Source organism: Amaranthus tricolor, chromosome 7 (assembly GCF_026212465.1).
Source record: "Amaranthus tricolor cultivar Red isolate AtriRed21 chromosome 7, ASM2621246v1, whole genome shotgun sequence".
Classification (NCBI taxonomy): Eukaryota; Viridiplantae; Streptophyta; class Magnoliopsida; order Caryophyllales; family Amaranthaceae; genus Amaranthus; species Amaranthus tricolor.
In genome coordinates this window covers 30784634-30811165 of record NC_080053.1, presented here as the reverse complement: position 1 = coordinate 30811165, position 26532 = coordinate 30784634, and the positions used below count along the sequence as shown (strand labels likewise).

General features: G+C 34.1%; 6 protein-coding genes across 7 annotated transcripts; 3 read left to right on the top strand and 3 right to left on the bottom strand.

The window, feature by feature from the left end:
- The first annotated feature begins 1171 nt into the window (after positions 1-1171).
- On the top strand, positions 1172-4539 carry LOC130818288 (purple acid phosphatase 18). Its single transcript, XM_057684406.1, has 5 exons — positions 1172-1605; positions 2749-3414; positions 3699-3887; positions 3977-4065; positions 4186-4539. Exons 1-5 carry the CDS (start codon positions 1453-1455, stop codon positions 4403-4405), a joined length of 1317 nt encoding a protein of 438 aa, XP_057540389.1. The 5' UTR covers positions 1172-1452; the 3' UTR covers positions 4406-4539.
- A 289-nt stretch (positions 4540-4828) lies between these two features.
- LOC130818301 (CRS2-associated factor 2, mitochondrial) lies at positions 4829-8074 on the bottom strand. Its single transcript, XM_057684424.1, has 5 exons — positions 7089-8074; positions 6154-6281; positions 5832-6057; positions 5331-5458; positions 4829-5229 (listed from the first exon to the last, which is right to left on the bottom strand). Exons 1-5 carry the CDS (start codon positions 7588-7590, stop codon positions 5146-5148), a joined length of 1068 nt encoding a protein of 355 aa, XP_057540407.1. The 5' UTR covers positions 7591-8074; the 3' UTR covers positions 4829-5145.
- Positions 8075-8222: 148 nt separating this feature from the next.
- Positions 8223-9691, bottom strand: LOC130818291 (uncharacterized). The gene has a single exon (XM_057684410.1). It carries the CDS (start codon positions 9601-9603, stop codon positions 8377-8379), a length of 1227 nt encoding a protein of 408 aa, XP_057540393.1. The 5' UTR covers positions 9604-9691; the 3' UTR covers positions 8223-8376.
- A 542-nt stretch (positions 9692-10233) lies between these two features.
- On the top strand, positions 10234-13717 carry LOC130818334 (protein FATTY ACID EXPORT 5-like). Its single transcript, XM_057684468.1, has 3 exons — positions 10234-10602; positions 12912-12999; positions 13425-13717. The coding sequence occupies exons 1-3, from the start codon at positions 10404-10406 to the stop codon at positions 13495-13497; spliced, it is 360 nt and encodes a 119-aa protein (XP_057540451.1). The 5' UTR covers positions 10234-10403; the 3' UTR covers positions 13498-13717.
- On the bottom strand, positions 13103-20095 carry LOC130818272 (uncharacterized). Of its 2 annotated transcripts, XM_057684387.1 has the most exons (8): positions 19602-20095; positions 17396-17536; positions 16941-17306; positions 15913-16158; positions 14996-15088; positions 14645-14845; positions 14206-14438; positions 13103-13883 (listed from the first exon to the last, which is right to left on the bottom strand). In XM_057684387.1, exons 1-7 carry the CDS (start codon positions 19917-19919, stop codon positions 14223-14225), a joined length of 1581 nt encoding a protein of 526 aa, XP_057540370.1. In that variant the 5' UTR covers positions 19920-20095; the 3' UTR covers positions 13103-13883; positions 14206-14222. The 2 variants fall into 2 exon arrangements, with proteins under 2 accessions (XP_057540370.1, XP_057540368.1); XM_057684385.1 differs by having other exon boundaries at positions 13126-14438.
- Positions 20096-23915: 3820 nt separating this feature from the next.
- On the top strand, positions 23916-25121 carry LOC130818310 (fatty acid desaturase 4, chloroplastic-like). Its single transcript, XM_057684435.1, has one exon. It carries the CDS (start codon positions 24058-24060, stop codon positions 24964-24966), a length of 909 nt encoding a protein of 302 aa, XP_057540418.1. The 5' UTR covers positions 23916-24057; the 3' UTR covers positions 24967-25121.
- The last annotated feature ends 1411 nt before the right edge of the window (positions 25122-26532 follow it).

Below are 26532 nucleotides of genomic sequence, written 5' to 3'. Positions count from 1 at the left end.
TAAATCAAATAAAAAGGATTACTCAGTATCTACCTGTATGTCATATATGTAAAGTGCCACATATTATGGAGTGGTAGTAAAGTGTGAACCATACTACAATAGTAAAGTGTGAACAATACTATAAAAGGAAAGTGTTTACATTTACAAAATGTAGAGAATTGAGGAATGTGTAAGTTTATAGACTTATTAGTGTATTAGTCTATAATGTGCAATCTTTCATTTACAACTTGCAAGTCCACATTTCTTATTCTCCACCACACTAAATTACACTCTCCAACTCGTATTTTTAAAATTTTAAGTTTATCCGTACATACCTCCGTTTCACAATATTAGCACTATTTTAACTTGACACAAGTATTAAGAAAATAATTGTTTAATAGAAAAATACCATTATTATCCCCAATGTCGTTCCCGACAAATTTAGGTCTTAATCAAAATATAAGAAATTGACTTTTTATAGGGTCGATTTTGATTTTTAATGGTGTTTGGCAAAAGCATAGTTACAATTTTACAAACACTGATTTACGTGCTACATGACAACATTGATGAATTGAGATATTAAACCCACTTTAAATCTGAACCATAGGAAAATGTCTATCTTTCCTAGGGTCAAGTACAATCCTAATTGTCCATAAATAATGACAAAAGTGTAAAAGCAAATAACTTATAGAATAGGTATAAGGTAATTGTAAATATGATAATTCATAAGTTATTTTATGACATATAAAGTACTATATAGTAGGTTTTGGATCACGTGAAAACCAATTAAAGTAGTGAAAACTGAAAACAGATATACATAAAGCTTAAATGGTGTACGTATTTCGATGGCAATTCTATAAATAATTGGATATTTTCTAAAAGGTGTATATAGATGCTTAAAAAGTGTACATATTCGGATATCATTTTTCTAAATAATACGAACTTTTTTGTTTACAAAAATATGTACATCCGATAAAATTGTATGTTACCATAATATGTATATGTCAATCTGGTTTTCAGTTTTCACCACTTAAGTCGTTTTCACTTAATCTTACCCTCTATACACAATAATATAGCAAGTATTAGAAAACAAAAAAAATGAAAATAAATAATATTTTACTTTGCGAGCTCTATTCTCTACTTTTTTACTTGCTTCTCCACAACACAAGCCCACAACCACAAAATCCGCAATAATAATAAGAGCCGACATCCGGAGCTTAGATTGCGTGAGAATGATTATATTATTAGGTCCCCAAACCAATTCAACTTTTGGTATTCATCAAATCTTTCCCATTTCAACTCCCCCAAATATACCCAAATTACTCGAAATCGACAGGCCACAGTATATTCATATCCATAATCGACAAATTTATTCACAAATTCAGTAAAAATCTAAGTAAAATAAATAACACCACCTGGTGGATGATCATGGGGATTGTTTTCTTGATCAAATCAAACTTTTTCTAAGTTAAAATGGATTGTCAAAGGCTGATTCATTTATTCACACTCACTGTCTTTGTAATCGTTACTGGTACTTGTTCTTCTGCAAATGAGTATATTCGACCTAAACCTCGTCAACTTCTTTCATTTCCATGGCATCATCGCAGTTCCTCTGAACCCCAACAGGTTACTTTTTTCTCCATTCTTTTCATTTTTGGGTGTGTTTAATCGACTTTTTTTTTTAATCTACCAGTATTAAACTAGCCTTTTTTGTTACTGTTATTACTTGATCTTGTTTGATTATAAGGCGGGTAGTGAAGTTTATTGGTTATATCTTTTCATTGTAAATTTGTAATTTGCGATTGTAGTTATTTGTTGTCAAATCTGTTTTCAGTTTGCTTTTAAACTTCTTCATTTGCCGATGAACTGATTGTTTGCCATCCTTTCAATTATTTATTTTCAATTTTATTTTAAGGGCTCTATTATTCATCAGTGGTTACTCATTATCTCTGACTTCTCTCTAAGGGGTGAGTTTAGGACTAGTTGGTGTTAGAGAACTATCCATTACATCCAAAATAGATAGTATTAGTATAGAAATTCGTGCAATTCCTAATTTTTTAAATATAAATTAATATAAAAAATATCAGTTCTAATTAATGATCAAATACACATTATCTCATATTCAAATATGTACATTCAAACATAGTTATTACCAAAATAATTATTTTTAAGTTTCCACATATATTTATCTTATTTGAATAATTTTCATATTCAAAAAATTTCAAAAATAAGTGGTAAATGTTTTATGTAATAGACAGGTGGCATTTTCGAACATTGACATCGCACGTTCAAACATTGATGTCCAATCAAAAAGTTCCTAATATCCGATCAAATAATTTCACGTGGTATGGGTCTTAGAATAGAGACATGTGTCATTTTACATTCTTTTTAATATATGTTATGATATGATTGGAGAGACTGCATAACCAACATATAATCGAGTAGGGTATTCTATTTACTATCAATTAGTTTTAGCATGAACCAATAGATATATGTGCAAGTCAGAAATCAATTTATTTGGACCACACAAGAGATCAAAAGAATGTATTGATGTATGTTTGGCGGGTTCAAATAGGGTGACGTTAATTTAATCATTATTAAAAAATATCCTCGGTAATGGAAGGAACTACTAATTAACAGTTCTAGAGGCATGGTGGTAATGTAGCACCAAAGAAAGATTATCTTTTATGTATTGTTGAATATGCTTAATTTTTCAAGTGAATCAAGTATTTGACTGTCCTTGAGAAAACACTTTATTATTGCTTTCAGGTGCATATCTCACTGGCAAAAGAGAATCACATGCGTATCTCATGGGTAACGGATGATTTATCTGCTCCATCTATAGTTGAATATGGAACATCATCGGGCCAATACACTGCAATGGCTCATGGAGACAGCATCTCCTACTCATGTTTTATCTTATATCGCTCAGGAGGGATACATCACACTGTTATTGGGCCACTTAACCCTGGCACCGAGTACTTTTATCGGTGCGGAGGGGAAGGTCCAGAGTTTAAGCTTAGAACTCCTCCAGCTGAACTACCCATTACCTTTTCTGTAGCTGGTGATTTAGGTCAAACAGGTTGGACACAGTCAACTCTGGCCCATATAGATCAATGCAAGTATGATATGCATTTGCTTCCGGGAGATCTTTCCTATGCAAATTATTGGCAAAGTAAGTGGGATACATTTGGTGAACTAGTGCAACCACTCGCTAGTTCTAGGCCTTGGATGGTTACAGAAGGAAACCATGAAAAAGAATTCTTGCTGAAAGGTGGATTTCTGTCATATAATGCACGATGGAAAATGCCTTTTGAGGAGAGCGGTTCAAGTTCAAATCTTTATTATTCTTTCGATGTTGCGGGGGTGCATGTTGTCATGCTTGGTTCGTATACAGACCATGATGTATACTCTGACCAGTACCAATGGCTAAAGGTTAGCCATCATTCTCTCTTTTACTTGGTTCAAATCTGTGGATTGAGTATTTTCAGTCTTATTCGTTGTAGGAACTTCTCTAAATCTTTCTCAAGTTGAAGGACTCTTTGGCTGCGCTCTCCTTTATGGGTATGAGTTGCCGCCTTTCTTTCCTCCCCAGGCCCTGATCATAGATTTTCTATGGGCGAGATACACTGGGTGTGATGATGATGATGATGATTGATGATGATATTCTAGATTTGATAATTGATACTTATGAAATGGCTTCCCATGCTTTGTCATAGGCTGATCTTGGTAAGGTAGACAGGAAGAGAACACCTTGGTTGCTAGCTTTGTTTCATGTTCCTTGGTACAACAGCAACACGGCTCATCAAGGCGAAGGGGATGGGATGATGTTGGCTTTGGAACCATTGCTCTACGCTGCTGGTGTGGACGTAGTGCTTGCTGGGCATGTGCATGCCTATGAACGCTCGGTGTGAAACTACGAATATTTTCTACATGCTTTTGTTCTGCTTTTTATGGACTAATTTCTAGACTTGACTCTTCTTTTTTTATTGAACAGAAACGAGTTTTTAGAGGTAAATCTGATCCTTGCGGTACTGTACATATAACAATCGGTGACGGAGGGAACTCTGAGGGTTTAGCTCAAAGGTGTGTACCACTGATTCTTTTCCCAAATTTTATTTTAAAAAAAATACCGACTTTTAAGCTGAATTTTGCAATTTTGTAATTTACATTGACATCTAAATAAAAATTGTTATTGGCGTTTAGGTATAAAAATCCGGCGCCAGAGTGGTCAGTGTTCCGTGAAGCGAGTTTCGGCCATGGGGAACTCCAGATAGTGAACTCATCTCATGCCTACTGGAGCTGGCATAGGAATGATGATGATGAGCCAATTAAAAGCGATGAGGTCTGGATAACCTCTTTAGCTAGTTCAGGATGCCTTGCCGACAAGGCGCATGAATTCAGAAATCTTCTAGTGCAACCGTAGGACTGTCGAAGAATTTCATCAACCGTAGGGTGCCTTGGTATTTGAATTGTTCTAGAGCGTGTTTTACAGGTTCTCTGTCATTACAGCGATTCGTGCTGGTTATGGATTTTGTATCTTTCTTTCTGTTTCAAAAGCACTTCAAGTTACTCGTAATGTGTTTGTAAGTACATAGTTATATACCTAAAACTTCATAACTATAATTTAAGACTCGCATCCAGCGTTTCATTATTTAACCGGCGTTCGGAAAAATTTATTACCATTCTTGCCTGTAGCTTTAAGGGGATTTCTCTTTGCCCCATTTCCGAAAAAATGTTCATCAAAGTTTTTTTATTTTTTATTTTTTTTTATCTTTATGATAAGAATTGTTGAGATTAGGGAGCGTACCAACGAGAGCAATAGCAAAGCACACATACACTTGTAATAGGTAACTTGCAAGTTGCAACCATCCGCAACAGTAAACGGATTTTATTAACAACGAATTTAGCAATACAGACACTCCTTACATAAGCTTATAAACTCGCTAATGTTTTTTGTCAGCTAATATGACTCTCATCTAGCTCTAAAACGTCTAATATGAGGTTCAGTCTCTCAGACAATGAGTGCAGATTAACGCGCTCCACACCGGAAACAACGTTGAGTCATTTAACTAGAAATCATGGTTCACGGTGCTAAGATGTCCACAAAATGAAGTGTAAAAACAGAGTCAAAAGCTCTCACATGACTTTGCTTAGCAGTTCAGTTCAGCAGCTAGCTCGATCTGTCTTTCCCCTCCAAAGTACGATTTGCTCATCCTTAAATAAGATTGGGACACAAGGTACCAAATCCTGCATATATATACTAAATTTATAAATATACTTAGAAGAATTGCTATAAAACTTAACTTATTTTGAAAAAAAGAAGTCAAAATTAAGGAGAAGAAATCTACCCTTAACTTCACACCAATCCTCTTGCAATCACTTGTTCCCACATAAGTACAATCTAGTCTCACCACATCTTCAGTCATGAAGGCATCCCGCACTCTTTGCACGACGTTGACATACACACCGTTCCTAGCTAAAGAAAGATTATAAAAAACACTTTATAAAAGTTGTTTTACTTATTATACCATCTAACCAGAGCCGTTCCTGAGAGTAGTTCTGAAGTGTAATCACCTAGAGCCCAACTCATAAAGGGGCTCAAATTGAGTTAGATCTTACAATTAAAAGTTAGTATTTGCATAAGTAGCTTGTAGCATAGATCGAACTTGTAATATTAGGTTTCTCGGTTAAGCGCATGATATTTGAACTACATAGTTGGAGAAAAAAATAACCAACACTTCTCTTATATAAAGGCCCATTTTTATCTTTTGCCTAGGCCCCAAAATTGTCAGGAATGGCACTACATCTAACATGATTATTGGAATTTGAAAGAGCCAAAGATATCTTACTAAGTTTCATGAGCGCAGAAGACTTAAGCCCCTTGTTCCTCAATTCTTTGGTTTCTTCAAACGTCAAGCCATCAGCAACATTCTTAACAAGCTTGGGATATATTGGTGCACGAGGCTTCCAAAGCATCAAAGGAATCACAGGTCTATTTTTAGGATCGTAATTCCTACCTCGATACAGAAGTAGAACATTAAGATGGCGATAGATTACCTTTCCACCAGATTTGTCCTGCAGCAAGTCCGAGAACGGAAATTAATAAGTACAAACGACCGTAATTCTAACAGAACAAAGGGTTTGATAAGATAAAAGCTAATAGATCAACACCTCAAGATGGAAGCAAACATTATCCATATCAAGAGTTGGTAATCCCAAGCATTTAATTCTCACGGCTTCAGCTCTTCGCCAATGGTTGTGGATGTCATCCAGCATATTATGTGTAACTCCGTCCTTTCCTAATACCAAAGACACAATGGCTAAAAGAGTAAACAAAAAGATCAAGCCAACGACAATGGCTTTTAGGTTTGATAGAAAACTTTTTTTGTGGAAAACGTTTTTCTTGAAACCTATTTTCCATTAAAACCTGCTTATGGCAATCTTTTGTGCGGTTAGATGGCAAATTATCAAAGCTAAAAACGAGAAAATGGAATATGCATAACCTCACTAACAACCTTACTCTACATTTTTCGATTAGGGTTATTATAACTTCTATTGATACTGATCCCAATAACATAATTCGTTTTTTGAATTTGTGATTTTCTCAAGTTTGCCCAAAAAATAGCTCAAAACACCATAATTCGGTTTTTTAATTCATGAGGAAATTAACGAATCATGTGACGCTAATCTAAAGTCTTCAAACAGCAAAATTCTAGCTTCATCCTAGTTCTATACACATAATTTTCGTTCCTCCAATTATGTTATGACAACTTTATATATGTGTAGAAAATCAATCATGTATACATATCGGATATGAGACGGAGAATTCACGTGGGTGACCTGTGGAACTAATGTATCATTGGTTAATGTAGTCGACCCCACCCCAATATTTTGGAATTAGGTTTTGGTATTGTTAATAATATACAAATCGAATATTATACATTATGAATACAGTACTGTTCAAGATTTCAGGTGTATGTTTGTAGAAAATGCTGAAATTAGCAGAATTCAAACCCTAATTAAATCCCTAAGATTCAAACCCTAATTAGAATTAAAAGGTCACCACTTGAATCAACAAAAATTAAGGAAATTGAGGGATCAATTACCGATATTAATCTGGCGATTACAGTCATTGTGACGATACTTCTCAACTAGCTCAGCTATTTCTTCCTCTGATAATGGTTCACCCAATACTTGTTCTTTTTCCTTGTCCCATTTTTCTTTCTCCTCCACATCCCTCGGTACCGGAGCACAAGTCCCAGTCCATTTCCGTTCTAGTCGACCCGGCCCAAACGGAGAGAATCGGGGTGGTTCACGAAAACCAATGGGGTTAATTGACGGGTCGGATTCGGAATAGGAGTACCGGAAATCGAAAGGTAAGTCGGACTTTATAGGAAAATTAGGGGTTTTGTTGGGTTTTTTTAGTTGTTTAGATTTTTTCTTGTTTTGGGGTTTCGGGATGAGAGAGAAAGATGGGTCGTCGGCGGCGTCGGCTTCGGTGTCGGTGTCGGAGGCGGCGAAGGAGGAGAGAGGAGAGAGAATTGAATACGAACAATTGGAGAATTGGGATGGGTAATTAGAACGACGTCGTATAAGATGAATTAGCATTGGCTAAATGGAACAAAGGATTAGTCGATCTTACGATGAGCTCAAGGTTGAAGATGAAAGCTTTTAAGGATCTATTTCAGTCGTCATTAGAGGTGTTAAAAACAGATTAACCACCTGGCATTCACCGACTATGTAACTAAATCCGACTTCAAATGAATTTGTAATCATGTATAAAACAATATAGAAACAAGAATCGACCCGAAACATCTGATTCGGAATCGATTCGATGACTCCAGTGAACACTATACATGCCACATACTAGTAAGATCTAAACTATGAGCTCAAAATGGAAGTAAAATTAAAATGATGGTTTAGACATACAACTGTCAATTTATGACCTGACTTGAAACCCAACCATATATTAGTGGGTCATAAAATAGAAATTTGAAACCGTGATTCGAAAAAGATTCAACTAAAAAATAACTGTTTTAATGCTTTTTTTGATTTTATCATACCTTTTTATTTTCACGTCATTATTTTTTGTCGGAATCCACTATTTTTTTTATTTTTTTTATTTTGAGTCGATGTAAGGAGCAAAGAAATCGAAGTCTTCGAAACGAGCCATCATCCCTAGACCAACACTCGGTTGGTCTTGCGTAAAGTAGCTATTCGAGTAGTACAATCGATGACACTTGGGTCCCTCTAACCTCCTTTTACTAGTTAGTCCAACAAGTCGATAATATGAATTAACAATCAACATTCATGACTAGTTCCAGCTACAAAGATGGATCATGGTTCTGAAGTACTCAAAAACAGTAGTATATGACATAGACATCACAAGTAACATCATATAGAAAGCTTCTTTAGTCGATCATCCTTGCATCGTCTCTGATCTTCAACCATGGACGCAAAACAATCCAGTAAGTTGCCCAAACCCACCAATTTCTGACTTCCTTCCAGTTCCTTGAGTGCATACACAACGCTCTCAATGGTGGACAGATATCCGGGTTTAGGCTGATGCCTGACTTCTTTAAACAAGCTCATTTTCTGCACATCTAACCTCACAGATGGTAGAATTCTCAGCCATGGATTCTCATTATACATTCTATTTGCTTTCGGCCATGTTCCGTCCAATACAATCAAGTTCTTCACATCGAAGTCAATAGCTTCGGCTGGCACTGCTTTTTGGGTCGGAAATAGGAGTACTGATCCAGGAGGAACTGTTATTTCAAACTCTACAAATTGTTCTAGTTCAAGACTACCAATTTTCTGCTTCTTTTGCAGCTTCTTCACCGCAAACCCTCCTGCTAGAGATTCAATAATCTCTGGAACGGTGAGCAAATGCTCGATTTTAGTCGTTTTTTCTTCATTTTCACGATTCCAATGATGTGAAATACTGCTAATTTCACCATATTTACCAATTTTCATACTCAATAAAGCTTTATGATCCTCACATTGCTCAAGTAAATGATCATCTTTCTTGATCAAAGATCCATCAAAGTTGCGACTTTCGTCGATGTTTCCTAGCAAGGAATTCGAAAAATGCTCAAAATCGGAAATATCAACAGACCCATTTCCTGAATCAAGATCAGAAAACTGATCAAAGTCTCTTTTTCCATATCTTCTAACTCCTAAACTTCTGTCAAATTCCACACTCTCATGGGCATTTTCACAAACACTTGGTGTGCATTCTCCTTCTACCAAAGTTTCCACATTCCTTTCCATCAATGGTACAACATTAAACTGAGCTTCAAACATAACATCAGTGACAGTATAAACATCAACATTTCTCAGGCCGAGTTTAGCAATTCTAGCAGAATTAAGGGGGTGATTCTTCTCTAAACTATGTTGGAGAATGGTGACATGCACTTTATTGTTAAGATTTGGGGTCTTAATTCTAGTGCAAAGACAAAGACCAAGAGGTTTTGTACAAGTTGGGCAAATGGGTCTCTTGGAATGTTGTTGGGGTTCCATCTTTAAGGTTATAGTTTTGGAGGTAAAGTAAATTTGGTTGGTAAAAATGGTTGAGAGTTTGTTGGTGGTGCATTGGATATTGGTCCTAAATTGTAACATGGTTCCATTCTTCCATTAGATGGACATAGCAAGTTTCTATTGTGGGATAGGTATATTTCCTATGGACTAACTATTAATGAAAACAATCATTTTAAGTGTTTGTTCATATTTGCGTTAATTAAACCGTTTATATTTATAGAACAACGTTATTGACAAGCACTAAGACCCAAGCACATAGTTTATAAGTGAAATGAAAATTAGTTTCTCTTATTCAAACCCGGTGATTGGCTACACTTGAGAAATGAAGATTTACGACTTACAAAAATAAATTTGTTAGCTCCAATGTACTTAGACAGGTTAAAGAACTATTGATTAGGTGGAACATTGAAATTATGTCATGTTGGACCGTCTATATGTCGTATTTGTTGTGCCTCATGATCGTGTCAAATTGTATCGTGAACAGTGTCATGTCGTGTTGTGTTTGTCCACTAAAAATAATGGTTTAATCAATTATCTTCAATTGAAAAGAGAATAACTAACATATTCGTTCTTTACATTTTCACAAAAGTTAATCAATCAAATAAAAAACCCACTTCCTAAACCTAATGGAGTAATTAACAAATAATAAAAATTTTAGATCTAGAAAGTCGTTGACATTAACTAACAAAGTTAAAAATTGCATAAGGCATCCACACGTCGTTACCCACTTTGCCCTTTGACTCTTTCTCTTTCTCTTCATCAAAGAACCAAAACCATTGCTCTATAAAATCTCAAATTTCCATTTCCATTGATCTAAAAACCCACATTTGGATCGGATCACTTTTTCATTATTGAATAAACCCACAAATAATTTGTCGAAAATGCATGATTTTTGCTTCACAATCCCATATGGGTTGCTTCTTGTAGTGGGTGGTTTAATCGGTTTTGCCAAAAAGGGTAGTTTAGCTTCGCTTGGTGGTGGTGCTGGAGCTGGTTTATTGCTCATTTTAGCTGGTTATTTGAGCCTTAATGCTTTTAAGAAGAACAAAAATTCATACTTTGCTCTTATTCTTGAGACGGGTATGTTGGATTTTCACTCTTTTTCTTCCCCTTTCTTTTCTGCAATATTTTCTTTGTTTGTTTGATATTTCATGGTATTTTGTTATTGTGGTTTCTAATCAAATGACCCGGATCACGAGCTAGACATGATTCCCCAAAATTTGTATTATCAATTTGTGCAACTACTTGATATTATGAGATGTTTAAATGAGTATTATATGGTTTGTCAATGTATAATTGTATATGTCTATTCTGGGTGTTTATGTTATGATTTAATGTGATGCTTGCTCTGGAGTTTCTATAATTTCTTCTTGGTACTTGGCTACTTGTTTGGTCACTTACCTTGCCGAGTTGTTCATTCAACTCATCAGGTTGATTTGGGGTTAGGTGTTTTGGGTCGGTTTGAAATTGGATTGTGTGTCCATATTGTTTTATACATAATTATAAATTATTTTTGAAGCCGGGTCAGATTAGATTCGTTTGTAAGTCGGATAAATTTCGGGTTATCGGGTCTGTTTTGAACGCTTCTTAACAGCTGTAGGAAGAACAGTTTCAATAATCTTTTGGTTCAATGTATTGATGAGTTGAATTAATTAGCTCTTTCCACCCCTTCAAGCTAAAGAAGGTTTGGGGTGATGAAATTCAAAGCTTGTTCTTGGTGCTTGAACCACCTGAGTTTTCTTCAAGCCTTGATGGGAAGAAAAAAAAAAGCAATTTAGCCTTATTTCTTGCATTAAGGTTGATCTTGTCCATTATCATGGGAATCATGAGGTATTTTACATCATGATCTGTATGCTGAGGAGCAGCTATGGGTGATGAACTTGAAATTTGGCAGCCTTTAAAGTTGAATGCTCACTGCATTCATGGAAGCAGGACAAATTAAATGACCTATGTGATACTATTAAACAACATTCCATTAATCCATCATCATCATCATCATCATTGTACCCATATCCCGTCCATAAAAGTAACATTCCACTGCTTCAGTGTCATTAAGTGGATCCAACTTAGACTCGTTTTAGATTTAGTGCTATCTTGTTTAGGAAAGATCGACCGAGATACTCTATTCTTTCGGATTTGCATGGCAGATCGGTTTTTGGGCTGTCTTTCCAAAGGTTACTAGTTGAGAGTTGTATTTCTTTCGTTGCTGAGTCGAAGATCTGAAGGCTGTATAGCATTGTCTTGTGGCTTTGCATAGGAAAAGGAAATAGCCTTTTGTATTTCCAATTTTAGCATCACTTTGAGATTTTAAACATCAAACTCATCTTGAATGACTGAATTGTTTAAGGTTAATTGATCCTATTGTGGAAGATTGGCTTCACATGGTAAATATTTCCGAAGGATAGTTAGACACTTCTTACCTTTTGAGTATATCCACTTATTCTAGGTTGTTGTCGTGTTGCTAGACGATAACCTTCTGTGATTTATTTTCGTTTTCATGGTGGCAATGGAAACAAGCTCTTTTTATTTTAGTGAAAGGAATTACTTGTCTGATTTAAGACTAGATAGTAAGTACTGATGAGGAATATAGCATGCTACCGATGAAGTTGGCACTTTTGAAGACATTGAACAGTTCAAACAAAACATGTAAACCTCATACCGATATATATGTATATATATATATATATATATATATATATATATATATATATATATATTATATATATATATATATTATATATATATATATATATATATATATATATGTGTGTGTGTGTGTGTGTGTGTGTGTGTGTGTGTGTATCGTAAAGTACAAGATTTTAGGAGTTTTGAGACTTGCAAATCCTACATTGTTTAAAGCTACGTATTGACGCATTTTCCCAACTCACCGTGTAAGCTTACCTATTGATTGGTATACTTATCGATTGATGCATTTCTAAGGATCGAAGTACTTGTGCTTAATTGACGTTCGGCTTGAGGTTAGACAATGTATAGAAGAAAGTGGTTTGCTGATAGTATATGATTTGGGTTTGAGGTGTGAACATCTGCACTCTCGTACATAGCTATGTGTGAAATCCAGCATTTTCTGGTACTTGGTTTCAGTGTAACGTGATTTGCTAGCTAATTCGCTTTTTGAATTCGCGATTCACTCAAATTTGCCCAAGAATTAGCCCAAAATCGACTATGATTCGCATTTCGATTTGCAATTCACGAGGAGATTAACGAATCATGCGACACTTCTTGGTTTCAAACCTTAAAATTTGAATACACCTAAATTGTCACATTCTATCTTGCATCACATATATTTTCATGAGATGGTAGAAGGATGGATTTTGTTTGTTCGCTTGATTATACTAGTGAAATTATAACTAATCGATCAGCCTCAACAGTTACCGCAACTGGACTCACATATGTCATGGGACAACGCTATATGGAAACCTCAAAGATAATGCCTGCCGGGGTTATTGCTGGGATCAGGTTTGTGACTGTATGCACATTACATTGCTTTGATCTTTTCATAAGTCACAGGCTTTCCTTAAAAATTTGAAAGGGTTCTCTTCAAAATTTTGAGCAACCTCAATTGATGAATCACCAATGGTATTCTCTGCAAAAAATTATGCTTAAGAAAATCCAGGGTTCCGCAAATAAACACAACAAACGGCTATAAACCGACAAACTGCTGAGAGTGACTGATTTCTCCAGTTGATTTTGTTCCTAAATAAGCTAAAACTGTACAAGAAGCTATTTTGCCAAACACCCATATAATATCCTACATCTCAATTATCGATGTCTCATTTTGTGGAATATAATTACTCGAGCGTAAAATTTTCTTCATTTACCATAATAATAATGTCTTCTTTTTCGATAGCTTCTGATCCCGTTCTTGTTCATCTTATTTGCAGTGCTTTCATGACCGCCTTCTATGTATACAAGGTAGCAACGGGTGGCAACCATTTTCCATCCAAGGCTAAATAGAGATTCGTCGCCAATTTTACCCGCCAGTTTACTGTTCCACACCCTACAATGCATTTCCGCTGCATAAGATTTATATTATATATTCTAGAAGATTGATTCGTGTAGAGAAGAGAAATTAACTTTTGATTGTTTTCTCCCTTGTAAAAGTTCTTGTAAAACCTTGTAATGTGTGTGTCTGAGATACTAATTCTCCATAGAAATGTATTTGATGATTGCCTACTGAGTACCGTGTACTGTTTCGTGTTTGCTACATGCGCAATTCTTTCGCTTAGAGACTTCAATAGCGGGCAATCTGCCCCTGTTGTAGTCATAACTTCCGTCGCAAAGAGCAACAAGAGTTTCGTTAAAGAAACAATCGCCATCATCATCATCGTACTCAGTGTATCCTGCTCATAGAAAACTATGATCAGGGTCTGAAAAAGAAAGAAAAGTGGCAACTCATACCGATGCAGCCAAAAGAGTCCCTCGGCTCTAAAAATTTGCTTAAAGAAACAATCGTGAGGTACAATATACAAAATGATACTTTCAAAAATTTTGTGTATTATGAAGCTCGTGTCATTGCATTTCAGATCAATCGTGTTGTAGTACAAGCAGTACACTGTATGATATGGCTAACTGAATCATATTTACAGGTTTCATCAACCAGCACACCGCTGTTATTCTATGTACCGAATAGTATGTAAGGTTACAAATTCCACAAAAACCTACCCGTGTAAATCGCATTGTCAACAGTACTTTGGTCTGTAGTATTTTGGAGGAAGAGATGGGCATCTTTCGTTCATATGCTGGTACGGCTCAATCGAATTGTAACCAGGTAGTTCCATCCTGTATCTTCCTCGGATTTGACAAAACGGAAACTTTTCATTGTGGTTATCATCGCACCAACTTGGCAAGCGACTTGGATCGTCTTCAAAAAACTTAAGGGAATAGGCATCCTTTATCTGCAATCACGGAAATAAAGTTAACGCATTGTTTAGCTAAGCGAGACTCGATGACCTTAAACACGAGTCTTCCTCAATTTGTAGTCGTCATACTTTTAGTTGAAGAGAAAAAGGTGAAGATTTCGACAACCACTATGAACAACTGCCACATAACCCATGTAAAACAAGGTCGATAAAAGCAATACGGAAGCAGTTGAAAAACTCACAGTAAACTCGGTTGCTTGAACGGAATTAGATAGTGAACCGAAAAGTCCAGCAGCCTTGTATATTTCAAGAGCATAAGCAACACATGAAACCGATATTCCATCCTCGTAGATCCAATCATCTTGCTCGGGAATTGTAAGCAGCTTATCAAAGGACGAACCACGTTTTTCAACTTCAACGAGAATTTCAGGAAGACTGAGATTCTGCATCGAGAAAGAAGAGCAGGAAGCAACAAACGAGTCAATAATCTTGACCAATCAAATTTTATCATGATACCTTTCGTTCTAACGTTGTCAATATTTCCGAGACTTCTCAAGAATCATCCAACATATACATAATACATCTTTGCCTACCTCAGTTCCCAGTCGTTTATTCAACGCTTCCTCCCACAAGCTTGCTGCATATGCAGGCTGCATCTGATTCCAAATTGTCATTACTGAAGCAACCTGAAAAAAGAAAACATGCACAAATTAATAATCAACAAAATATAACCAAACCTCGTTGGTCAAAAAAAATTTGGAATAGATAACTTCTCAACAAGTCCGAGTTTATATCGTAGGATGCATTTTGCCTCCCTTGTTAGTGTAGCAAGTAGCAACACATTTACACATTATATACTTAAACAAGTTTTAGAAAGAGCTCCAAGGGTCATATGTACAGGTGAAATGTAAAGATGTAGTGATCCATCAATCCACTCCAGCCAATGAGAGGATCCAAGTGAGCTTTAGTAGTGGTTGATGGATGCGTGAGTTTGCTAGGGTTCAACTAAAGGTGTTCATTCGGGTCATCGGTTTGATTTCGGGTAGGTTTGAAATCGGGTTTTTGTGTCAAAATTGTTTTTTACATAATTGTAAATCGATTTTGAAGTTGAATCAAATCAGGTTCGATTACAAGATCGGTAAATTTCAGGTCATCGGGTCCGTTTTGAACACCTTTAGGTTCAACACTCCTCAAGAGTTTTTCAATCCCAACCCTAAAAACATACGAAGATTACCCCATAGCATTAGTCTGTTGGATAATTTGGGTAATGTTTTTAATGGCTCCTGCTAGAAGGGGGTGAGGGGGCCGGATACACACAGCCATACCTTTGTAAAAACAATGAGCCAATCCATAAAATATAGATTGAGAAGGAATTGAAGAGAATGAAACCAAAGAAAGCATCTAGCATAAAACAAATGCATAAAATCTAGCTTTAAAACAAAGAAAAACAAAACTTTCTAGGAAAGAAGCAAATAATAATAGGGATAATTCTTAAAGAAATGTGACATACGAGATGGGCATCCAAAGGAGGAGGAAAGTTGCGATCAACAGTGTCTACCCAGCTGAAAATTAGGTTGTGGAAACCATATGGCTGCCCATCCATACTTCTTGCATACTCCAAAGCAGCACTCTCGTTAAAATGGGCACGCAAATCCGGATGTAAAGGAAGCAGTGCAATATGGGGATTTGAATTGTCTTTAGTCAGCTCAAATTCCCACCATTCTTCCCATGGAAGCACAACTACGACATCCTCGCCCTGTAATATGAATTACACGATTCAAATGTCAACGGATTCAAGTCAAATAAACAAACCTCGGAAAGAGGTATTCCCTCACGAAAGCATCAAAACAACATATGTAATATGTTATTGACATGAGTCATGCCAAGAGATAACCACTCTCCGAATCAACATCAACAAATTCATAGTACAAAAACAAAGCCGCATCATCGGCCGCATTGTAAAGGTTTATAAAAAACACAAACCGATATTTATCGCTGTTTCAAGGTTTAAAAACTACAATTTGGGCCATATCGAAGGATATCTCAAGTTTCCGACTGATACTTAGGCATTACAATAATCGTTCACTCTCGTTACCCCATCGCCTTTAGGTTATCATGATTGTGACTATTACCACATTTTCGCACTATGGACTAACTTGTCATATGGAGTGTGACCGTGTGAACAATTGAACATATGATGGATCGATTTACTTAGCTCATTGACTCGGGCTCATTTTTTATTTTCACCATTATTTGGTCAATGAAACATTACTAAACCAATGCAACCGACTCTTCTCGATCTTATGCTCGATATCTAAACCTCCAATCCTTTACTAAAAATCTATATTCCAAATTTTGACCATTAAAAAGTTTCAACCTTTATTTGAACAAACGCATCTGTACTACACACATCCCCTCAAAATGATTGGTTATCAAAGGCCATACAAACCCATGTATAAGATTCCATAATGCAATAACTGAATGCTATTGAGCAAATATTTCCATAAAAAATACAATACAAGCAATATGCAGCCTTACCTCCTCATTTTCATGTCCAGATTCTGCAACCCAAAGCTTTCCATCGGAATCTCTTAAGCACACAGCACTGTGCCCAGCATAGGATCCAGTTACCCACTTCTCCAAGGTTTCAAATCCACCCCAACGCCCACGAATTTTTGATATAGCAAGGAAGTCTCCAGAGTGTATCTCATCAGCCGTAATGTTGGTAACCCAAGGCCGTGGACGTTCCTCAAACGAAGCACCCATATGCTTCTTAAGGAATGCAATATTAGAGTTCTCACCCCAACCAGTATTTGTAAATAGAGGAAAGACCTCCCATAATGCTTGCAATGTCCCCAACATTCCGGCTTGCATAAGGAAAATTGAAACCCCACGACTTTTTACCTGAAATAAAGAGAAAATGCGTCAATACATTAGTAATAGACAGTTAGACATCAAAGAGGAAGATATTCTTAAAAGTAAAATATTCTTACATATTCATATTCTTTTTTTCCTTCCCACTCTTTGAACTCCAGAGTATGTTCACGAGATAAAAAATAATAGTCCCATGTCACACGATATGGAGTTGCAAAGACATAAATATCCATACAAGTCCAGCTATGGGCTTTATCAACCTGGTAAATAAGAAAGAACAAAAATACTCACATGATCCAGAATATTAAAGATCATAGTTAACCAAAGATTTAGGTTTGAACAGCCAAAGAGCGTCAAACACAGAATCCAAAATATTGGTGATAAAATAAAATAGATGATAAATCACATCATGTCCATTCTTGAAGGAGCCATAAAGTTCATGATCGGTTTTGGATCACAATGGACTATAGTTAAACATGTCACTAAATCATTTGCACTTCTTATTTATGAGAAATTGAAGATGATGTTTGAAATTAAGTGTCAATAGAAATTACCTCTTTATTATTACAAGGGCAAGATTGAGTACGTTCAACCCCTTAACACCCGCCTAGGTAGGAGGAGCCACTTGGCAATGGGGTAATGCCGTAATGGCATGTTTCTATAAATGATAATGCCATTCAGATGACATCATCTTGCTATAAGCAAGTAGTGAAAAAAAAGATGCGGAGCATGACAAGAAGGTGAAGGCCTTGGTCAAAATCATTGCAAGCATCACTACGCACAAATATAATGTAAGGAGCAAACATCTCTACACTATCGCGCAAATTTGAAACTTTACACCAACTCCATTTCCATGCAACATTTTTCTAAACTATCAAAGTTACAAAAACATAAAAGTTCTGTTGTAATACATAACCACTAGTGAGAACTTTGCCTCCACATTGCTCGCATATTCTTTTAACATATTTACTGGCGTATGCAAAATTAGATTCACAACAGATAGCAACACACCAACAAATGAACTACTTCTGTTGCGTCTACAATGTAAACAAAAACATAATAGTTGTTCAAATGATACAGTAATCCCTAATACAATATTTGTTTCTCAGTAGACTTTAGACCCTATCTCTCTAGGTAAATACCCAACATTTCTTACAATATGTTATTACCTAGGATATCCATGGCAGTGACATAACCAGAAAATGCAAAGGGATGACACAGTAGAAGAGGAAGCGTAATATGAAAAAGCGTGACTAGAAGCTTTTCGAAAGGCTTGTACTCTCTTAAGAGTCTAAACTCGAACGCGACCATTCTCCGATATCCTTTGTTCCATTTTCTCCTTTATTTATATACTACTCTCCACTATTCCAACAAACTCCTAAGATCCTACAAACTCTAAGATTGTTCGTAAAAACTTATTAATAATCCTATTTGTGTGATCTCCAAGTAAAGCCTAATCCTATGCATAACACAATATCTTGTATAAAAACAAAGTTTTACAACCATTAGTAAATCAAAGTCAAAGTCATCAATAAATGTTTGCAACAATCTACAACATCAAATAGTACTTTTTAGATCTATCACTCTTTAAAAAGGCTTTAGATGAAGCAAATGAAATGTAGACAAAATAGTCACACTCTATTATGTGTATCTTGTCTTTTTGCATATACAAATCTATATTCTTTCCCTTTTTCTTATTTCAAATTCCTCTGCAAAATAAACAGCCAGTAACCATCTCTATTTCCCCTCCTTTCTCTTCTACATAATAATAAAGTCACTAAATGGCTCTCACCTGACCGGGATTTTGAGATCAAATTTATGCAAAGTTATTTTTGTTATGAATCAATTCAAAATCAAATAACTTTAAATCTTTCAAAGCTAATCCAACAAAATAAAACTCAATTTCAAACATGATACTACATCAAACAAACATTCCGAAAATAAACATAAAGAATTTCAGGCTTTTCATGTCATTGTCGGGGCCTAGGGCCTCACTGGCTGCAACCTAAGGAATGATTTGATGTCATCCAACCTAACACACACCCAAATCATAGGGTCTATGGGCAAGATATGATGATGATTATGATGATGATGATGATGATGATGATGATGGTGATGATGATGATGATGAATTCAAGCAAATAAAAGAAAGAAACCTACATAGCCAAACGTCCAAACCCAATAAAAAATAACAAGGGGATCAACTACAAGAGAAATGCAATCAAATTGAAGTACGCAAAAAAACCCTTTATATCAAACCCACAAAAAAACTAAAATTAACGAACAAATTCAATAAAAGTTGAGAATGAATTGAAAATTAAAAACCTTAATATGGAGGGTACCGCCGCCAAATTCAGTACCACTTTCATTATTAAACTCAAGCCAAGCAGAATTCTCATAAAAGCAAGCACCTTTCCATTGTAAGCTATTATTAAGAGAAGAAGATGCAGACCCAACAAAAGAAGGAAGAAGATCAACAGCCTGGTTCAAACTTTTTAAGATCGGCCATGAAATTTCTTTAGGAAGAAGAGGAAGAATGTCTCTGGGATGAAATGGGTGTTTTAGAAAAATTGATGGGGAATTATAGAGAAAGAAAAAGAAGAGAATGAAGAAGATTAAAATGGATTTCTTTGCAGCCGCCATTGTTGTGACAGTGTGACTTGTGAACTATGATGTGATAAAGATGAATTGATGGAGAGTTTACGATCTCATACTTCCATTGATATTGTTTGTCGGAGTCTTGTAGACTTGAAGATGGAACCTCGTGTTTGGCGACACAATTTTTGGAAATAAAAAAAATTTTTAACAAAGGGAGTGACTGGCGAAAGTTGAACTAATTACCTACAATACTCCAATATTTTTATAATTTTTCTATAATAATTCATCTTATTTATTTATTAATCATGAATAATTTTAATTTTAGTAATATTTTTCTTAGAATAAATCCGATAACAGAATGATTTGCTATAGCAAATATTTAAAAAAAATAAATGAAAATAAAATGTCAAAGAAAATGTAAAAAAATTATTAAAAAAATTTCCGATTTTTTTTTAATATTCAAAATTTTTTATATAAATCTAAATTTTTTTTTCTAAAATTACATTAATTTTTAGTTTACTTTTTTGTTAAATTACTTATTATAGCTAGTCATTGAATTTACTCTAAGCAAATACGCCCTAATGTTAAGATTATTCATGGTTAATCGATAGGTGGGATTATTGTAGAAAAATCGTAAAAAGGTTAGATCTAGGTAATTTTTTTTTCTATTTACTTAATTAATTATTTATCAAGAAATTTAATGTGGTAAACTCGTAACCCAGAGTGGTAAAATTAAGTATTCTATTTATTTTTAGTTATATTTCTACGTATTTTATTTATTCTATTTATAAGTTGCAGATTTCTCTCTCTTTGAAGACCTTTCTCGAGCAAAGGGACTCTTTGACCGCACTTTCCAGATCTTCACCATAGTTTTCTATGAGTGGGATACACTAGGTATGATATATATATATATATATATATATATATATATATATATATATATATATATATATATATATATATATATATATATATATATATATATATATTATTTCATCCCTTTGAATTAAAATGAAGTGTTTTTGATAAAAAAATAAATATTTGATAATAAATAAAGAAAAAAATTCAATTATATAGATGTAATTAAAAGAAAATTATGAGATAAACATTGCATTTGTTAGCATGGGTAGGAATTTAATAGGTGGCGGATAAGTTGTCAAAATAAGAACTCAAATGTTTCTTCTCTTATTAATTATTTTGTATGATATAGAATTATCACTTTAACTATATATCATATAAAAAAAGATATTGGCAATATTTAAAAATTATTTAATATTATTAATATTATCGATCTAACTAAACAATGATTCAAATAAAAATATATTTGGATTTTATGATCAAGTTTGCATACAACAGCGAGTTTTCTGAAAGACCGTCTCTCTGAGATATATATTTTAGGCCCAATTTATAAAACGACCAAATTAGAAATGGTCTCTTAATTTATTTATATATAATATGTTTTAACTTCATATATAGGCAAGTACGCGTTACGTATCAGACCGAGAATGTAAGGGAGGCATAGACGCATAGTCGTAATAGGAATACCCAATTGTAATTGTGGGTGACGAATGACGATAGTTATGAGAGGGTAGACATAAATGGGAAAATTGTACTAAAAGAATAGATATATGACAGAATGTGTAAGTTAGAACTAATCATAGGCGGCCCGGCCCGGCCCGGCCCGAAAAAGTGAGGATTGGGTGCCAAAATATGGTCCGATGGGCGGGTTTAGGCAGAAAATAAGTGGCCTAAATTTTTTTGAGACGGGTTTGGGATTAGCGTTTGGCCTGTGGTCCGATCCGGGCTGAAAAGTCATGGGTTTTGGCACTTGCATTAACATTATTGATATCATTTAATATTGTTCTAGGTCCGTCCCAATTGAAATAATTGCTTGACATAATTAAATTTTATTTTCATTAATTTTCTTTGGTGCTATTTATATTATGAAAAAATTGTCTCTGTTAGATTGCTTAACGATTGGCGTAATAATTCCAAATAATTAATGTACTTAGTTTTTCTTTTCAGTTTGTTTCTTTTTTCTAGAATATTCTTTAGATTGTTAATCTGATTTGCTGTCATATTTCTATACGAAAACAATATATACTTTTTATGTAGTAATGTTAAACTACATGCTCCTATATGAAATAATTAAAACCGTTAGTACATGTACCGAAATATTGGAAAATAACATCTTAATTAATTTTAAAGAAAACAAATACAATTCCGTTTCAAACATTTCAAAGAATTTAAAATGTTTGAGCTAATATGTTAGAGTTGTATAATAAAATAAACAAAATATTATAATGTATAAATAATACTCCCTTCGAACCAATTTAGTTGTCCCATTTTCTTATTTGGCAAAGTCTTTTTAGTTGTCTCGTTTCTATTTTTGTCAATCTTTTTTTACCTAAATATCCTTAATTCACACAAGTAATTACGAATATATATACCTTACTTCCCCAACTACCCTTCACTACTTACCCTTTTTAATGGACCCCACACCATCCTTAATAACCGTGCCCAAGCAAATGGGACATCTAAATTGGTTCGGAGGGAGTATATAACATAGGCCCGAAGCCCGCAAAAAAGCCCGCAAGACCGCATATTACGGGTTTGTGCATGAACTTTTAGGCTCGCACTTCGGCTCGGCCCGGCCCGGTGTTTGATCAGGTCTGGTGTAAGTTATAGGTAGAAGGAAAAATTGAAAAACATAAGAGAAAAAAAAAAAAAAATTAACAAAATAAACTAAGAATCAAACTTAATTCAAAAGTAAGCGTGAAATCACCAAACCTGAGGTTTGGGGTTGTTCGCAGTTACTAACTGCGAACAGGTCAAAAAAGACAAAATAGTTGTTCGCACTTACTAACTGTGAACAACTATTTGACCTGTTCACAGTTACTCAGTTAGTAACTGCAAACAGCAACATGACAAAATAGTTGTTCCCAGTTACTAAGTGGGAACAACTATTTTTGTCTTTTTTAACCTGTTCGCAGTTGGTAACTGCGAACAAATTCAAACTTCAGATTTGAGATTTTTATGCTTACTTTTGAAATAAGTTTAAAACTTAATTTATTTAATTAATTTTTTTTTTCTTTAAGTATTTCAAAAATTGTAGGTAGAAGTATGTATCAGAGAAGAAATATGCATCGTGGGCCCACTTTCTTATACCTAAATAAATGGTCTCCACTAGTAAGAAATGAGGTATATGTAAAATAATATACTCTTTATTTTTTCTGTTTACTTTTTGTAAAGTTTTCAAAGAAAATTTTAAGTCTTAATATTTCTAAATACACATAATAAAAAATTATTAAAAATATATAATAAAAAGGTATACATTATGACGAATCTAACGAGATTTTATGTGGATATATTTTATCTTCTAAATATGTGTCAAAAATATTTATCAAATTTCTCTCTTTAAGGTAGAATATTTCAAATAGGAAGAATATTAAAGTACGGAAGAAGTAGTTATCTGGTACTAAATTAAGAGTAGATCAATTGAATTGTATGTGAAATTAAAAAAGAGTTAAATTATACGGATATGATTTAAAAAATAGTAAAATTTTTTCAAAAATAAAAATAATGCAAAAAATAAGATAAACTAATATAGGCTAACGTGTAAAATAGAATGACTATAATTTTAAGCCTAGTTTCTTTTCATATTGCTGGGAAGTTGCAACATGCATGTACTTTTAACAAGGATCACTTATTTGAACGAGCGACGAGAACCTTTTTTCGTGTATATTTTTCTGTTTTGGTTATTTATTATATTAGCTTTTAGCACAAAGATTAAAAATTGAAATACAGTGTGATAAAGAAGTAAGATTTTTAAAATTGAAAAAAAAATATCGAGAATAAAAGTGATGAAATTATATCTAAAAATAAAAAATAAAATAAATTTATTATAATTAAATAAAATAAAAAAAAAAAGATAAATTAAATAGAACCGAAGAGTATGCGTTGATCAATGCTCCCACGCATCTCCTTTACATGCCACATTTATTGAATTGGTTTACATTATCTTTTTGCTTCTCGTAGCACACCACACATTACGTTCCTTCATTCATTGTCTCACAACCACATTTGAAAACTTCTTGTGTTACTTTCTTAAAAAATACTCAATTATATTACAATTTAAAGAACAAAAATTTCATACATCAATCTTTTGGGCATTCCTCTTCCAATGTCAATCCTACCTCAACAAAATAACCTCTTCAAATCTTCTTATGGCCAACATGCTATCAAAACCTACCAAAATATTACTCACACTCGAATTCGAATTGTTTGCACCGCCACAACTCCGGTAAAACCGAACCCTGGTCCAAACCGGGTAGTATTCAAGCCTGGTCTGGTTCAAGTTAAAATCGCAAATGCACCAAGACCAGATGATCCAGACTTAAAATCCACATGGACTCATCGAGCTTGGTTAGCTAGTGGGTGCACTACTATGTTAGCAGCTCTAGCCAAAGCCATCGTCGCTTCAGCTGGCTCCCATATTTGGGCGGAGCCAATCTTAGCTGCGCTAACCGGGTATGTCTTGGCAGATCTTGGATCTGGTGTTTATCATTGGGGGATTGACAACTATGGAGATGCCACAACCCCACTATTTGGTGGCCAAATTGAGGCATTCCAAGGGCACCACAAATGGCCTTGGACAATTACTAAACGCCAATTCGCCAACAACCTTCATGCATTAGCTCGAGTCATAACCTTCACAGTCTTACCCATTAACCTCGTTCTAAACGACCCAACTCTAATGGCATTTGTTGGATCATTTTCAGGTTGTATCATGTTTAGCCAACAATTTCATGCATGGTCCCACTCAACAAAGAGTAAGTTACCCCCAATTGTAGTGGCATTACAAGATTTAGGAGTGTTAGTGTCACGTACACAACATGCTGCACATCATCGTTCACCTTATAATAGTAATTATTGTATAGTAAGTGGAATTTGGAACAAGTTTTTAGATGAAAATAAGGTTTTTGAGGTGCTTGAAATGGTGTTATTCTTTCAGTTAGGGGTAAGGCCTAGGTCATGGACTGAACCTGGCTTGGAATGGGTTGAGGACACTTCTAATACATTGTCCTCTTAATTTTTTTTTTATTTTTTAAAATTTGTATAACAATTCATATAATGATGTATTTATTGTCCATTTTAATTGTTTATTGATATTGATAATTGAATAATTTATTATAGGGGCAATGCCAATGTTTTTGTTAGGGACCTTAGGGTTCATCACATACAAATTGAAGAATATACAAGTTATTTTGTTAAGTTATGAATTGCATTAATCATATAAAAAAAGTTTAATTTGTAATAAAAATTACTTATTTCTATATGTTAGATATAATATAATTATAAATAAATGTTCTTTTATTACTTTAAAAGTACTATTAATAATAACATTTTACATCATAATATATTAGTTTAACATCCATTTTTTTTAAATAATAATAATAATAATAATAATAATAATAATGATAATAATAATATATAAATAAATAAATTTCAGAAATTTTAAAAATAAAAAAAAAATAATAACTCCTGATTAACAAATAACTTCCCACCTCTCCCTCTAAAACTTATAACTAACTTCACTTACCTATTATAAATTAAATCAATTACCCTTAATTCATTCACATTATTACTCAGACTTCCTTTTACTCCTACAAACTACTTCCTCCATCCTCCAATTGCTTAAAATTTAATCAAAAAAAAGGCAAGATTTTGATGTTAAAGATATGTAATTTCATCTCTTTATAATATTGTTCTACCAATTTCAATCCAAATTACACATTTTGTATTTTAAAAAAAATTATTTATGATCTTAGTTTTCCGGCGATACGGCAGTCACCGGAATACCACCGGCGTGCGACGGCGATCACCAGAGTCACCGCCGGCCGACACCTTCTTCCTTCTCCCTTTCTCCTTCTCTCTCTTCCTTCCCTTTCTTCTTTCTTTTCGTGGGTATCCTGAGATCAAAACCCACCTTTCTCTTTTTTTTAGTAATCATGATTTCTTTATTTTTTTATTTTCTCTTTTCTTTTAATTCTTACAATTTTAAATCTTATAATAAAATGAGTTAACTATGTTATTTAAATCCTTGCTCTTTTATACTACTCTTACAATTTTAGATTACATGTTTAAAATTATTCTTTTTAAATAAAGTATATAAAAGGAAAATGAGTCTTTTAATGTATTTATTTCGATGGATTGATCGGGGTATTAAATTGAGATATATTATTTTCTCGTGTAGACAGCGAATTCGTAGACAGAAATTATTAGGAGCGTACGTTGTCTAGGATCGCGTGACAAGTAATTCTCAATGTCCATCTAATCATGACTATTCCGTTAGTATTATGTGCTAAGTGATAATTAATGTGTTTAAATAGGATGCATGATTTTATATGACATTATTTTATATGATGTTATGTTTTATATATTCTCAAATTATATTTTACTATTATCTTTGTCAAACTTGAATTTATAATTACTATTTTGATAAAATTTATATTAATAACGAAATTAGATACGGTTTAATTTGAAAGAGAAATATTTATAATATTATTATTTTGATGAAAGTTATATTGTTATTTTAATAATGATTTTTAAATGCGATTGAATTTAAAGGTGAAATATTTATAATATTAATTTCTAT